General features: G+C 41.7%; 1 protein-coding gene across 2 annotated transcripts in view; it reads right to left on the reverse strand.

Annotated features, from left to right (window-relative positions):
• The window catches only part of MAGI2 (membrane associated guanylate kinase, WW and PDZ domain containing 2), a gene marked incomplete at its 5' end in the record, with an annotated part of 567180 nt that overhangs the window by 76649 nt on the left and 476017 nt on the right, over positions 1-14514 (reverse strand). For both annotated transcript variants that reach the window (XM_081331358.1, XM_081331357.1), the window contains one exon: positions 297-328. In XM_081331358.1, coding sequence (XP_081187484.1) covers positions 297-328 — 32 coding nt within the window. The remainder of the gene's footprint in view (positions 1-296; positions 329-14514) is intronic.

The following is a 14514-nucleotide window of genomic DNA, read 5'->3' on the forward strand; positions in this document are numbered from 1 at the left end:
AGCCATGTCTCCACATGGACAGTGGGAAGCAAATGGCAGACTAATTTTTACAGCAAACGTATGTGTACATTGCTTCATAGATCAGTATCACTAAATCCAGTAAGAAATACTTGCTTTCAAGTCAACAAGTATATGTATATGATCAAATACCTTTACTGACGTATCAGATTTATATTCCTATATTTGGCAGTAGGGTACCCTAAAAATCTTACAATGCAGGTTAATGTTTTGTACAAACATTATGTTCTCCTCAGCAAAGTTCAGTTTGAAACAAAACAAAACGAAACAAAACTTACAGGCTTTGGAGTTTTCCATGGTGAAAAGAATCCTAAAAAAAAAAAGAAAAAAGAAAAAAAGGAAAAAAAGTAATGAGAACTCAAATATGATTAATTTGTCACAATCCTTACCAACAATCTTTACCTCCATTTCTATGCCTTACAAAAAAAAATAATGCGATCGCATCTTGTCAGCCAATACCGCAACAGAACATACGGAAAAAGATTATTTCATACTCAACTCTTTTCACATTTAAAAACAATTGTCAGAGATAAATTTCCACATTACAAAAAATAAATTTGAAAGGGTTTTTTAAAAATAAAATAAAAAAATCCCTAATTACTACAGTCAAAAGCTATTATCACCAGTGTTTTTCCTAGCTTAATACATTATCTGTCTATATCTGGATGACTGCCTGTGTGTTTATCTACAATATCTCCAAATATATAACTGAAGATGAATCTTGGAATCCTAGCGGACAATCGCTTAAATATGAGCCAGCCAAAAAAGCCAACACAGTCCTAAACTGCATTAATAGAGGGATGGAATCAAGAGCACGTAAAGTATTAGTACCACAATATAAAGCCTTAGTAAGAAACACTTGGAATATTGCTTCCAGTTTGGGACGTCATGATATAAAAAATACGTTGAGACTCTGGAAAGAGTGCAGAAAAGAGCAACAAAGAGAATTAGGGGGCTGGAGGCTAAAACATATGAAGAACAGTTGCAGGAATTGGGTTTGTCTAGTCGTGAAAAGGGGAGACATGATAGCGGTGTTCCAATATTCGAGGAGCTGCCCCAAAGAAGAGGGAGTCAAGCTATTCTCCAAAGCACCTGAGGGCAGGACAAGAAGCAACGGATGGCAACTAATCAAGGAGAGAAGCAACCTAGAACTAAAGAGAAATTTCCTGACAGTTAGAACAATTAATCAGTGGAATGATTTGCTTCCAGAGGTTTTGCGTACTCCAACACTGCGGATTTTTTAAAGAAGAAATTGGACAAGCATTTGTCTGGAATGGTATAGGGCAGGGATAGGCAACCTTGGCTCTTTTATGACTCGTGGACTTCAACTCCCAGAATTCCTGAGCCAGCCACGCTGAGGGAAGAAGGAGAGGTTTCCAAGCTGAGCCATGCCGACTCAGGAATTCTGGGAGTTGAAGTCCACGAGTCATAAAAGAGCCAAGGTTGCCTACCCCTGGTATGGGGTTTCGTGCCTGGGCAGGGGAGGTGCTTTTAAGGAAAGACTGGACTGCCGCTTGTCTGGAATGGCATAGGGTCTCCTGCTCAAGGAGGGGAATGGACTAGAAGACCTCTAAGGTCCCTTCGAACTCCGTTATTCTGTTACATTCCGACTGGCCTAAATAGCTCATCTAGATTTCATAAATGTAGCATTGATCCAAAATGTCACAATCAAACTATCATTTTTTTTCATTTATAGTATCATTGATTTATACCCTCATATCCTTCCTCTGGCAATATTTCTTGGGGGGGTTGGACTAGAAGACCTCCAAGGTACCCTTCCAATCCTATTATTTTGTTTTCTATGATTCCCCAGTGAGGCTGTGGCAGGTTGGAGGTGGCTGATGGAGAAGTACCCCACCTCCTTCCTGCGTACACCTGGCTCCTTCCCTCTCCATCCTGGTTAATTTTATTGTAACTGCATTTTTAAATTTAAGACCTTTATTTATTCTTTTAATGTTCTGTACTGCATTTTATTCAATGCCTGTAAAACGGCCCAGAGTCGCTTTGGCAAGCTGGGTGGCACATAAAAATGTTGATACGTAAAAGGTTTTTAATAGTGTAAGATGCCTAAATATAGATTATCCACCAAAATGACAAAGTGCACAGTTACCCAAACACTAATTCAATCTTTTTTTTATGCTTACCTTTGTAAAAGCAGAATCCAATTTAAATTTCCTAGCCTCGGTCTCAGCCTAGAAGAAAGACCTACACTACACGTAACAAACAGCTGGATCTTCCTTTACTGCCACACAACGTTTATTTCTTTTCATGTTAGAATGGAGTAGCGTAACAAATCCTCCAGCTTTACAGTGTTACAAGGCTGCTTTGAAGTATTGTTTGCATTTCATAGGGTTCATAAACCTAGTGAACAGGAAGAGTCTTGTACACAGAAACAGGAAACCAACTTTTTGGTTATGTTAATCCTATAATTTATTTTTGAAGCTGAGTATGAAAAAATCCCAATCTTTTACTGATACCTTACTCTCTATTTACAACCATCCATCCATCCATCCATCCATCCATCCATCCATCCATCCATCCATATCTATCTATCTATCTATCTATCTATCTATCTATCTATCTATCTATCTATCTATCTATCTATCTATCTATCTATCTTTCTATCTATCTACCTACCTACCTACCTACCTACCTACCTATCTACGTACCTACCTACCTACCCACTCATCTATCTATCTATCTATCTATCTATCTATCTATCTATCTATCTATCTATCTATCTATCTATCTATCTATCTATCTATCTATCTATCTACGTACCTACCTACCTACCCACTCATCTATCTATCTATCTATCTATCTATCTATCTATCTATCTATCTATCTATCTATCTATCTATCTATCTATCTATCTATCTATCTATCTATCTATCTATCTATCTATCTATCTACATCTCTCTCTCTCCGTCCCCTCCTCTCATCTTCTATTTTTTAACCACCCATTACCGTCACAGAGGGACTCTATTTCTATGTGCATCTTTTTTTTAAAAAAAAATAGTTCCCTGAAGACATTATATACAGATTTTTGAAAATTAGCTATCCACTTATTCCAGAACACTTGGTTAAATAAGAGCTTGAGATAGTTAGATGGTGCTCTCTAAGCTTGGTGATTTTCTTGCAGAGGTTTCATTAGCAAACTAGGTAACATCACCAGTGCACTGATGTTATCTAGTTTGGGTAATGAAACATCTGCAAGAAAACTACCAAGGAATCAATAGCTTAATTCAACCCTGAGCTACAAATAGTCTCTTTTATAGACAATTAGATCTATTGCAGGACCTGTGGTCTTCCATATTGTTAGTCCTACTAGGTGATACTGTAACGAGAGCTCTTTGAAGTTGTACTAAGTAGGCAGAAGGTAGAAAGCAACAAGTGTGATACTCTAATCTGTTGATTTCATTCAATGGAAGCTGGGCAAACACAGGTCTCTCTAACTAAAGGTTTGAAAGCATTTTCCAGCACATTGTTGTGTAGCTGGATTGTTTTATGGCTCCTATCCACCCTTCCTGGTCTGGAGGCATCACAACTGTTAGGCCCAAATATTCCAGAGAGTTGGGTCAATAGATGTCCCTTGTTTTCACATCACTTGTCACAACTGAATCGAATGTTATGGATTTTATTGTCTTTCGCCACAGGGAACATCTCTCACAACGCTGCCTTAATTAAACTGTCTGAAGAACAGGGTAAGGATCTTTCCTGAAAAATGAACAGATGGTATTCTGGCCCTTTCCTGTGGCATAATTGAATCTCAGTAGGAGTTTTGGAAGTCCTGAGTAAGGTGACTTTTATTTAATTTAAGGGCAAACTTCTCCCGAAATGATTTCATGTTATTAAGTTTGGGTGTCAGCACCGATTCCATGTTCAAGTGGAGAAATTAAACATACTTGTACACTCATCAGCTCTGAAATAAATTGCTTTCGAATGTAAAGTTTCTGGAAAGGTTGTGGAGAAAACGCCTCAAGTCTCTGAAGGAGACTTCCCAGAAAATGTGGACATTCAGGATATTGGCATAAATTGCCTCTATGGCAGGTGTGTGTTTGTAGAAGAGCAGGCAGAGGTAGGGGGCAGAGTTAAGGGAGTCATCAGCCTAGAATCATTACATGGTCACAAATGGTCCAAGTTCAACACTTCTTGAATTCCGTTGACGTTTACCTGGCTCCAATTTATTTTTTTTAATTATTATTATTATTATTATTATTATTATTATTATTATTATTATTATTATTATTATTATTATTATTTATTAAATTTATATGCCGCCCTTCTCCCTAAGGACTCAGGTCAGCTCACAACAATAAAAAATTAAAAAACATAGAATACAAAGATTAAAAAAGAGTTAAACAATAAATAAAGAAATAAAGGACAATTTAAGCCGATAAAATCCAAATTTAAAAAACCATGATCAATGTAGCACTGAACTTTAGTTGACTAGATTCTTGTATATGAGCTTGAATAGTAAATCTTAACGGATGGTCTGGTTCTTTGTGCCTGACCATGCTTTCCTTACGTAAGAGCTGCCTGCTTGGCAGCTTTCATTTATTTTTCTTTTTTATTCATTTATTTGGGAAATTTATATGGCCGTCTCTTCGCTCACAGTGACTCTACATGGCTTACAAGCAATAAAAACACTGTCAACAAAAGTGTGTATAGTCAAGGCTATGGTCTTCCCAGTTGCAATGTATGGCAGTGAAAGTTGGACCATAAAAAAGGCTGAGCGCCAAAGAATTGAGGCCTTTGAACTCTGGTGCTGGAGAAGACTCCTGCGAGTCCCTTGGACTGCAAGGCGATCAAACCGGTCAGTCCTAGAGGAGATCAACCCCGAATGCTCTTTAGAAGGCCAGATCCTGAAGCTGAAACTCAAATACTTTGGCCACCTAATGAGAAGGAAGGACTCACTGGAGAAGAGCCTAATGCTGGGAAAGATTGAGGGCAAGAGAAGAAGGGGACGACAGAGAATGAAGTGGCTGGATGGAGTTACTGAAGCAGTAGGCATGAGCTTAAATGGACTCCAGAAGATGGTAGAGGACAGGAAAGCCTGGAGGAACGTTGTCCATAGGGTCGCGATGGGTCGGACATGACTTCGCAACTAACAACAACAACAACAGAAAATAAAAAAAAACACAAAACAATAACTTCCCTTCCCCCCCTCCCCGGTGACAACAACGTGGTCAAATGAGTCATTTGATAGGCTCCATCCCACTCCAGGTTGCCCAGGCTTGCTGGCCAAAGTCTTACAAGGGCCTTACAAAAGTCTTACAAGGGCCTTACAAAAGAGTGTCAAAGTGGGAGCCAGTCTTCATTTTGAAAGGATGATATTCCAAAGGGAGGGAGCCACCAGATGTACCTCCTTCGGGGACGGGCCCACGACATTCCTTGCCTCCCTGCTCTAGTGGGTCAGGGGGATGTAACCAGCAGGAGATGGTCCCTCAGATTTATCCCATTGTGTCATCAGCACATGGTTTGTTAAAAGTTCCTCCCCTGATCCAACATGTTAGCTGTAGCCAGTCACGACTTTATCCTGTTGGTGGCCATTAGGCCATCCTCTCTCCTGCTCTTGCAACCTTGATGGCAAGACTGAAGGGGCTCCTATGAAACTGCAGTTCATCTAGAAGAGATGGTCCTGTTTGGGATACTTTCTTCTGAACGAAAGGCAAGGATGGGAGGCTCCACCAAGACCACTCCCACCAACGCTGATAGGACAAGCCGCGAGGATATGAAATGAGAGCAAGCCTCTCTCCCTTCTAGCACCGAGGATGTTAGCTAGTTGGGTAAAGAAATATCTGCAGGAAAACAACCAAGCTCAGAGAGCACCAAGGAGCCCACAAAGCTACAAATATTCTCTCTTGTCCATATCGTAGGACAGTCCATAAGTATAAGGAGCTACTACGATTGTTGGCTGACCAGGTTCAAAAATAGCCAGAGAAATGATTGAAGCCTGGGAAATGGGCCTCCTGTTAGTCAATAGATCGTTGATTTACCACAGCCTATATCAGGAACTTAAGAGCCAAGGGCACAAGGAAGTTACAATTAATGGCTAAATAACCAGCCATCAACACTCCAATTAACAATTAAAAGCTATAGCCAATCAGGAACCATATAAATACAATGTGTACAGCAGCCCAATGCGTGTGTGTGTGTGTGTGTGTGTGTGTGTGTGTGAGAGAGAGAGAGAGAGAGAGAGAGAGAGAGAGAGAGAGAGAGAGAGAGAGAGAGAGAGAGAGAGAGAGAGAGAGAGAGAGAGAGAGAGGATCCCTAAGGGTCTAAAAACGGAGTAGAGATTTCACCAATCCATTAATTGCCAGAATTCTTCTCAAGCTAGATAAAGGTGGCTTGACCAGTTATCAGTTAAATAAATCTACAAACGTTTGTCTCTTCTGTTCTTTTCCCCCCTTAATCCCATGTTCTCATATCTAAACTTTAAACAGCTGGATGACAGTTACGCTACAAAGAAATCCACAACATGTTAATCCCTTGTAGCCACCTAGTGTTGGTCTGCAAGGAATATAAATCCTTCCACTCCACACCATCCAGTCAGAGTTGAAGAAGCTTCTTGGATGAGAAGGGAAACGTCTTCAAAGAAAAAAACAAAGAAAGTTCTCTTGAAAAAAGCACCTTTGGGACAACCGTGACTTGGATGACTGAGAATCTCCATAGCCATCCAGCTAGTTGTTGTAATAATAAACAGTGAAATGCAAAAATATTACGATCTCTCTGGCCCTTGATTTTTTTCTTTTCTTTCTTTTCCTTTTGCAAAACATAGTGCATTATATATTGATTATTCATTACAGGGCAGCCTTTGGGACAAAACCTACACATTAATTAAAAAGGGGGAAAAAAAGGGTGTCACTTCAGGTATGGATTTGTCGTTTTTTTCTCTCTTAAAGAACACGGACACAAATGTCTTCATTGATAGTTGCTACATAAAGATTAGAGAAAGGATTATCACTCGTTTATAATATTTTATGGCTGCACAGATTAGCATTTCCACTTTTTTTTATCAACTCCTGTAAGTCTACATTCTGCAGGTAATGTACATGGAGCCACCAGACAAGTATAGACATTTCCTGGTTGTTTTCAAAGTGACTTTATTTTTTATTTAAAAAGCAAAAGCAAAAAGAGGCTGGCATTTTGATATGAATGTCGGCACCAAACTCTTCTCCACTTAACCTGTCATGTTTATGCACGGTTGCTCCGTTCTTGTTAGGAGGAGTCATTTCCATTTTGTTAGCCGTGTCTTTCAAATCCAAAGAGGCCGAACATTTTCTCTTTCAAAGACAGACAAAAAGCATCCTCACAGGAAGCGGGAAAATAGTTATTCCTTGTTTTATTTTTCTTCTTTCTTTGGATTGATGTTAAATTCTTAGGATCTTGTTGGGAGGTTTTGTTATAATGCATTTTCATATATTTGTGCCAAATAAATCTCTCTTTCTTTCGTCTGTCTGTCTGTCTGTCTGTCTGTCTGTCTGTCTGTCTGTCTGTCTGTCTGTCTGTCTATCTATCTATCTATCTATCTATCTATCTATCTATCTATCTATCTATCTATCTATCTATCTATCTATCTATCTATCTATCTATCATCTATCTATCTATCCTCTATTTACCTATTTCTATTTCTATCATCTATATATCTATCATCTATCTATCTATCTCTATTTACCTGTTTCTATCTCTATCATCTGTCTCCACCTACCTACCTACCTACCTACCTGTCTGTCTGTCTGTCTGTCTGTCTGTCTGTCTGTCTACCTGCCTGCCTGCCTGCCTGCCTGCCTGCCTGCCTGCCTGCCTGCCTGCCTGCCTGCCTGCCTGCCTGCCTGTCTGTCTGTCTGTCTGTCTGTCTGTCTGTCTGTCTGTCTGTCTGTCTGTCTATCTATCTATCTATCTATCTATCTATCTATCTATCTATCTATCTATCTATCTATCTATCTATCTATCTATCTATCTATCTATCTATCTATCTATCTATCTATCTATCTATCTATCTATCTATCTATCATCCCTATTTACCTATTTCTATGTCTATCATCTATCTATCTATCTATCTATCTATCTATCTATCTATCTATCTATCTATCTATCTATCTATCTATCTATCTACCTACCTATTTCTATGTCTATCATCTGTCCATCCATCCATCCATCCATCCATCATCTATCTATCTATCTATCTATCTATCTATCTATCTATCTATCTATCTATCTATCTATCTATCTATCTATCTATCTATCTATCTATCTATCTCTTCTTTGTGGCTACCCCTCAAATATTGGAACATTGCTATCATGTCACCCCTCATCCTTCTCTTCATTAAACTAGACATACCCAATTCCTGCAACTGCTCTTCGTATGTTTTAGCCTCCAGTCCTGTGATCATCTTTGTTGCTCTTCTCTGCACTCTTTCCAGAGTCTCCAGAGGCAACTAGACTTTCTTGTTTTTCTTCCATCCAAGAAGCCTCTTCACCTCTGACTGGATGGTGGGGAAATGAAAGGATTTATACTCCTTGCAGACAGCCGGTCATTTGCATTATTTTAGACAGTCATTGAGGCCACCTGAAGGTTTATCTGTGTCGTCAGTTTCACCTGAGTGCTGCAAATGGGTGTGGAGCCTTCTTGGAACTGTTGAAAGGATTTGTGTTGTAGACTGGAGATAGTTGATGCCGTATCCCTCCACACTCTGTTGAGAGAGGGCTGTTCAGTTTTGACCTGGACGGCCTCTTTGACCCCCTTTTTCAAACCATATAAACAAGAAAGTCCAATTGCCTTGTGAAAAAGCATATTTGGGACATCTATAACCTGGATGACTGAGAATCTCCATAGAGAACTATCTTGGGTAGTTAAAAAGTCAGCAAACAGCAGTGCCTAAACTTATATAAACAGCCCAGTCTTCCAAACCAACGTCAGCATAAATTAGCAAAATCTGGGATGCCAAGAAATTGCTATAGACGTATATATTCAGATATACCTTCTCTGCACCCAGTAGCAAGCTACAGGGCTATTCACGTACAGTGTGACTTCGCCAAACGTACGCGAAAAATTATTCAGGTAAAAAAATAGGAAGATTTCTTTATGTCCATTAAGTTCCATTTGGAAGAAGAGTATTCCAGATTTGTCACTTAGACAAACACGTAAGGGTCTTTTCATTTTGTTTGGGAAGATCACATTGCATTCTACCTGTAATCAGTTCTTACAAGTACAGGCCAGGAATTGGGTGATAATTAAAATTAACTTCTTTAATCACAGTAGAAGGTTAAAAAAAAGAGAACCTCGTGCTTTTCAACTTCCGACCTGAAAGCCTTCCTTTTCTAATGACAATGACATTAAGTATAATTCAATTTCTATTTTTAACAGATGGTTCAGATTCATGTTGGTCTAATCAAAGATGTGTTTTTATATATTTAAAGGGACTTATTTAAGTTAATTTTCTTAACAATCTCAATTCACCCACCCAGAGTTATTTATCCTATAGAATGGAATGGAGTGGAAGCTAGGAAGCAAGATCTCAAGAAACCAAGAAATCCTGATGTGTACAGGTAGTCCTCAACTTACAACAATTTGTTTAGTGACCGAAGTTACAATGGCACTGAAAAAGGTGACTTGTGACTGTTTTTCATACTTACAATGGTTACAGCATCTCTATCGTCCCAAGATCAAACTGGCTCATATTTATGATGGCTGCAGTGTCCGGTGTGTGTGTGTGTGTGTGTCTGTGTGTCTGTGTGTGATGTGATTTTCCTCCTTTTTCAAACTTCTAACCAGCAAAAGTCATTCACTTAGCAATTGTGGTGAGAAAGGTCGTGAAATGGGGCAAAAGCCACTTAACGGCTGTTTGACTTTGTGAGCTCGCTCAACTTTGGGCTCCAATTGTAGTCGTAAATCGAGCCATAACATTTTAGTGATCGCCGCATTTCTGCAAACCTGGTAATAAAAATAATATTCAAACTTTTCTGTGCTTGTTTTTCATTCCCACCTTCGATAAGAGGATGAGTGGAATGACTTGTTTCAACCTGTCCTCTGTTCCGGCAACGGACAAATTTCCTGTCATACTAATTTTCACTGACAGTATGTGAACCATCACACTAAGATTTGTTGCTAGGATTTCAACAAAATAAGGGGTGCATCCCTAACCTTAACCCACTAGCCCTCTTCCAGAATAACAGAGCTGGCAGGGACCTTGGAGGTCTTCTAGTCCAACCCTCTGCCTCAAGCAGGAAACCCCTATACCACTTCAGACAAATGGCTGTCCAGTCTCTTCTTAAAAATCTCCAGTGATGGATCACCCACAACTTCTGAAGGCAAACTGTTCCACCGATTAATTGTTCTAACAGTCAGGAAATTTCTCCTTTGTTCTAGGTTGCTTCTCTCCTTGCTTAGTTCCCATCCGCTGCTTCTGTTGTGATTCAGGGTCAGCCTGTGGGTTCGGCAGTTGGGTCGGATGACTCAGAGGAGGAGGGGGGTGTTGAAGACCTTGCTGAGGGGGTTGAAGATCTTGCTGATGATAGCCCTCAGGCAGGCCCCTCCCACTTGGTCACCATGGAGACCCAGCTGTGTGAGCCTGACAGTGTGGATGAAGATGACCCACAGCTGGCCCTGTTCAAGGACGCCCGACGCAGGAGGCAGTCAAGTAGGAGTAAACAGAGGAAGGCAATGGGGCTTCTCGGAAGGAGGCAGAGAGAAGCCACGCCCTGAACTCTTTATAAGGGGAATGTGTGGGGAGGGCTGGTTTGCTGAAAGCAACCGCTCGGATAGTGTTTCAAAGCTCCTGTATCTTGGTTCGTGTCTTGTTTGTTTTTGTAGTAATAAATTTGGCAGACGTAATTCCAGCCTCTTGCCATTTGTAAAGGGGTTGCCTTTTCTGCAGGGCCGGTAGCAGGCTGGTACAGAACAGCTTCTTATCCTGTCTTCAGGTGCTCCGAGAGTAGGTTAACCCCAGTGGTGGGATTCAAATATGTTCTCTGTGTGGATGCCGCTTCCGGAAGTCCATTCTGGACCTGGGCAACAAAAAATTAGCTACCAGTTCTGCTGAACTGGTGCGAACCGGCTGAATCCCACCACTGGTTAACCCCCTCTTCTTTGTGGCAGCCCCTCAAATATTGTAACACCGTTGTCCTGTCACTCCTAGTCCTTCTTTTCATTAAACTAGACATACCCACAATTCCTGCAACTTTCATATGTTTTAGCCTCCAGTCCCTTAATAATCTTTGTGTAAAGTGGTATTAACACTTCACGTGATCGGGAGCTGAGGTGAATCAAGTCAGGCGCAGAATTAAGCCAAGTTCAAGCCATTGTTGACTAAGGAAAGCTTCTATGCTAATGGAGCAGACTCAACCACAGGCGGCAGGTATGGTATTTTTTGTTGCTGTTGTTATTGTTTTTGATACTCACTACTTGTGTGTCGGTTCCTTTGCTGCTAACAAGAGGCTCTCGTTTTCCTCATACACCGCAAAGAAAGGTTTGAGAATTTGAGACCTGTTCATCCCCTCTTGCATTTGCAAAGAAAAGACCTATCGTTGGTTCTGTTGACTGATGGCCAGCACCCAGATGACCACAGATTAAGACCCAGACCAACATCAGACCAACAATCAAGAAGTAAAGAATGCCTCAATCAAGGAACTGACGAACACACTAAACAGTAAACAGCCCAATGAAAGAAGCCTCAACACCTTTCCCACCAACACTGACTTGGAAGCCACGAGAACAGAGTTCCCCAAATTTTCCAGGTTGGCGGCCCGGAGGGACGAGAGGGTGGAAAGAGGAGATGGTTTTTGTGGGAGGGGCAGGCACGTGCGGGTGCACAAGCACCCCTTTCTCCCGTGAGTGAGGCCGAGGACACCCATGACGCCAGCGCAAGTGAGACCCTGAGCATTCACAAGAGACCCTGAGCACTCGCATGATATTGTGGCCCGTCGCCTGCCGGAGGACTCCGTGGCTGACTCAGAGGAGGAAGCACAGGAGTGGGCGTCGGGCCCAGTGTCAGGGCCATCTGAAAGCTACGATGGGGACGAAGGAATGGAGCTGTCGCAGCCAGGGACAGAGCCGTCCGCCAGACCCCAGATGGAAAGACTGAGACCTCCATTTCTTGAGGTGAGTGATTCAGGAGAGGAGGATCACACGGGGCCAGTGATTGGTGCGCGGGCACGGCGGAGGCTGAGGAGAGGAGAACAGCGAGAGGCTACGGGCCCATCTTCGGGACGGAAGAGTCACCGCTGCTAACAAAGCCCCACCCTCAGCTGTAGATAAAAGGCAGGGGCGGAGAAGAGTAGGTGTGACCCTGCTGGTCAACCACTTCTATTTGAAACTCCTGATCCTGGTTTGTAAACTTGCTGGAGTTCTCCTCAGATCCTGTGGCGCTGGGAGTCGGAGTGCCTTCTGAGAGCATCCGTGTGTCTTATGTTGGAAAAGAGCCAGCTTGCCTGAAGGACTCTTGGTGAGAGACTGAGATTAACTCTGGGTGTTTGGGAGACCCCCCCTGCAGGGGAAAAGGGAGCGAGCTCTGTTGTTTGGAGGCCACTAAAGACTTGAACAGGGACGCAGTGGCTCAGTGGGTTAGGACACTGAGCTTGTCGATCAGAAGATCGGCAGTTTGGTGGGTCGAATCCCGAGTGCTGCATAGCAGAGCAAGCTCCTGTTACTCGTCCCAGCTTCTGCCAACCTAGCAGTTCGAAAGCACGTAAAAATGCAAGTAGAAAAATAGGGACCACTACGGTGGGAAGGTAACAGCGTTCCGTGCGCCTTTGGCGTCTAGTCATGCCGGCCACATGACCACGGAGACGTTCTCGGACAAGCGCTGGCTCTTCGGCTTTGAAATGGAGATGAGCACCAGCCCCTAGAGTCGGAAACGACTAGCACGCATGTGCGGGGGAAACTTTTTACCTTTACCTTAAAGACTTGAACAGGCGGCCATGTGAAACTGCTGGCGTTCCCGAATAAAAGGAATGTTGGTGCGTCTGTTGTGTTTGGGGAGTCGGGACAGAACACACCATTGGGGCCCCAAGCATTTGCAATGCTCATGTGAGTGGGGCCCCTATTGCCCATGATGCTTGCACGAGTGGGGCTCTGTGCTCACACATGTGTGTGCATCAGCCAGTCACTCATGAGGCCCAGTCGCGAATAGGCTACAGACTGGTAGCAGAGTGCGGCCCACAGGTTGGGGACCCCTGCCCTAGAATATAAACTGAGATCAAATCCCCCCTCCCTTCTAGCACTGATGATGTTACCTAGTTTGGTAATGAAACGTCTGCAGGGATGACAGAGGGCACCCAGGATCCCACTTTTAAATCCTTCTCGTCGTTTGCTTTCCAAATGTGGTTGAAGTATGTTTTGGAAGAGACTTCAGCTCACGCTGAAGACAATCATTCAGGAAGCAATTTGAGCGAGTGAAATAATGAAAACCTTTCTCCCACAAGTGTCGTATTTACCAGTCGCGGGAAGATAATGTGCCAACTTCTTCCCTGTTTTGAAAAACCAATTTGAAGAGAAGTGATTTGACAAGAGCAGTTGTCATGACGTGAGAGATACAGAATAAAACAGCAATTAAAAAGGGAATAATCTGGCAAGGGGAAAAGGTATCGTCAGAAAGACTGGAGCAAAACAAAACAAAATATTAATTCATTAATCAAACGAACAGAGATCCTTTCCAGAAGAGACGATTAGAAGCTTCCCTATCTCAGTCTTGACAATTCTTGTATTATTATTTTTTCTACAGTGACCGAAAATGAACAAGAGTAAATTAAAAATGTTCCTTGCCAAGGCGGGATGTGGTAGATGGCAAACACAAACGGCAAAAGCCCTGTTGCATTATAAGCTCCACTTTTTTGTCTGGGTGTTGTGATGGCATGTAAAAGAGGTGGAACTTCTGTTGTGTTTTGCTTTTTCCTTTTGACCAAAGGCATCCAGAGGAGATCAGCTAGCTTGCTGCAATGAATACAAATGTGTCAATGAGGTTTCCCCCCCCCCCCACTTTGTAAGAGCCAAAATATGTCATAATAAGATTTAGAAAAGCTTGTCCAGGACACAAAAATTGTGCAAAGAGCTCACGAGTTGGGAGGGATACTAACTAAAATAGGGATTAAATGGTGTTGTTTTTTTGAAGAAAAGATATTATTAGGCCTTCAAAGTTAGAAGAGAAAGAAAGAATTAAAAAACTTTTGTGGACGAATTATTTTAATACAACAGAATATGATAAAAATGGGGGTTTCTTTTCAAATTAATTAGGTGGAAGCTAGGAGGAAGAGACTATTTCAACCCTTTGTAAGGCAAAATTCTAATAAATTTAATGACTAAGAGAAGATGACCTTGGATATTGAAAGGACTTGTTTGACGCTCAGAATTAAAACAAAAGGACAGTTTTGTAGCCTGCAGTTTAGGAACATGGAAAGTTATAGATAAATGAGAAGAAAAAAAAAAGGAACGTCGCAAGGATTTTATGCTATTTTTTTTTACTATTGTTGTTTTAGTTAAGTTTATGAATTGTTAAC

This window comes from Vipera berus, assembly GCF_964194415.1.
Source record: "Vipera berus genome assembly, chromosome: 6".
Classification (NCBI taxonomy): Eukaryota; Metazoa; Chordata; class Lepidosauria; order Squamata; family Viperidae; genus Vipera; species Vipera berus.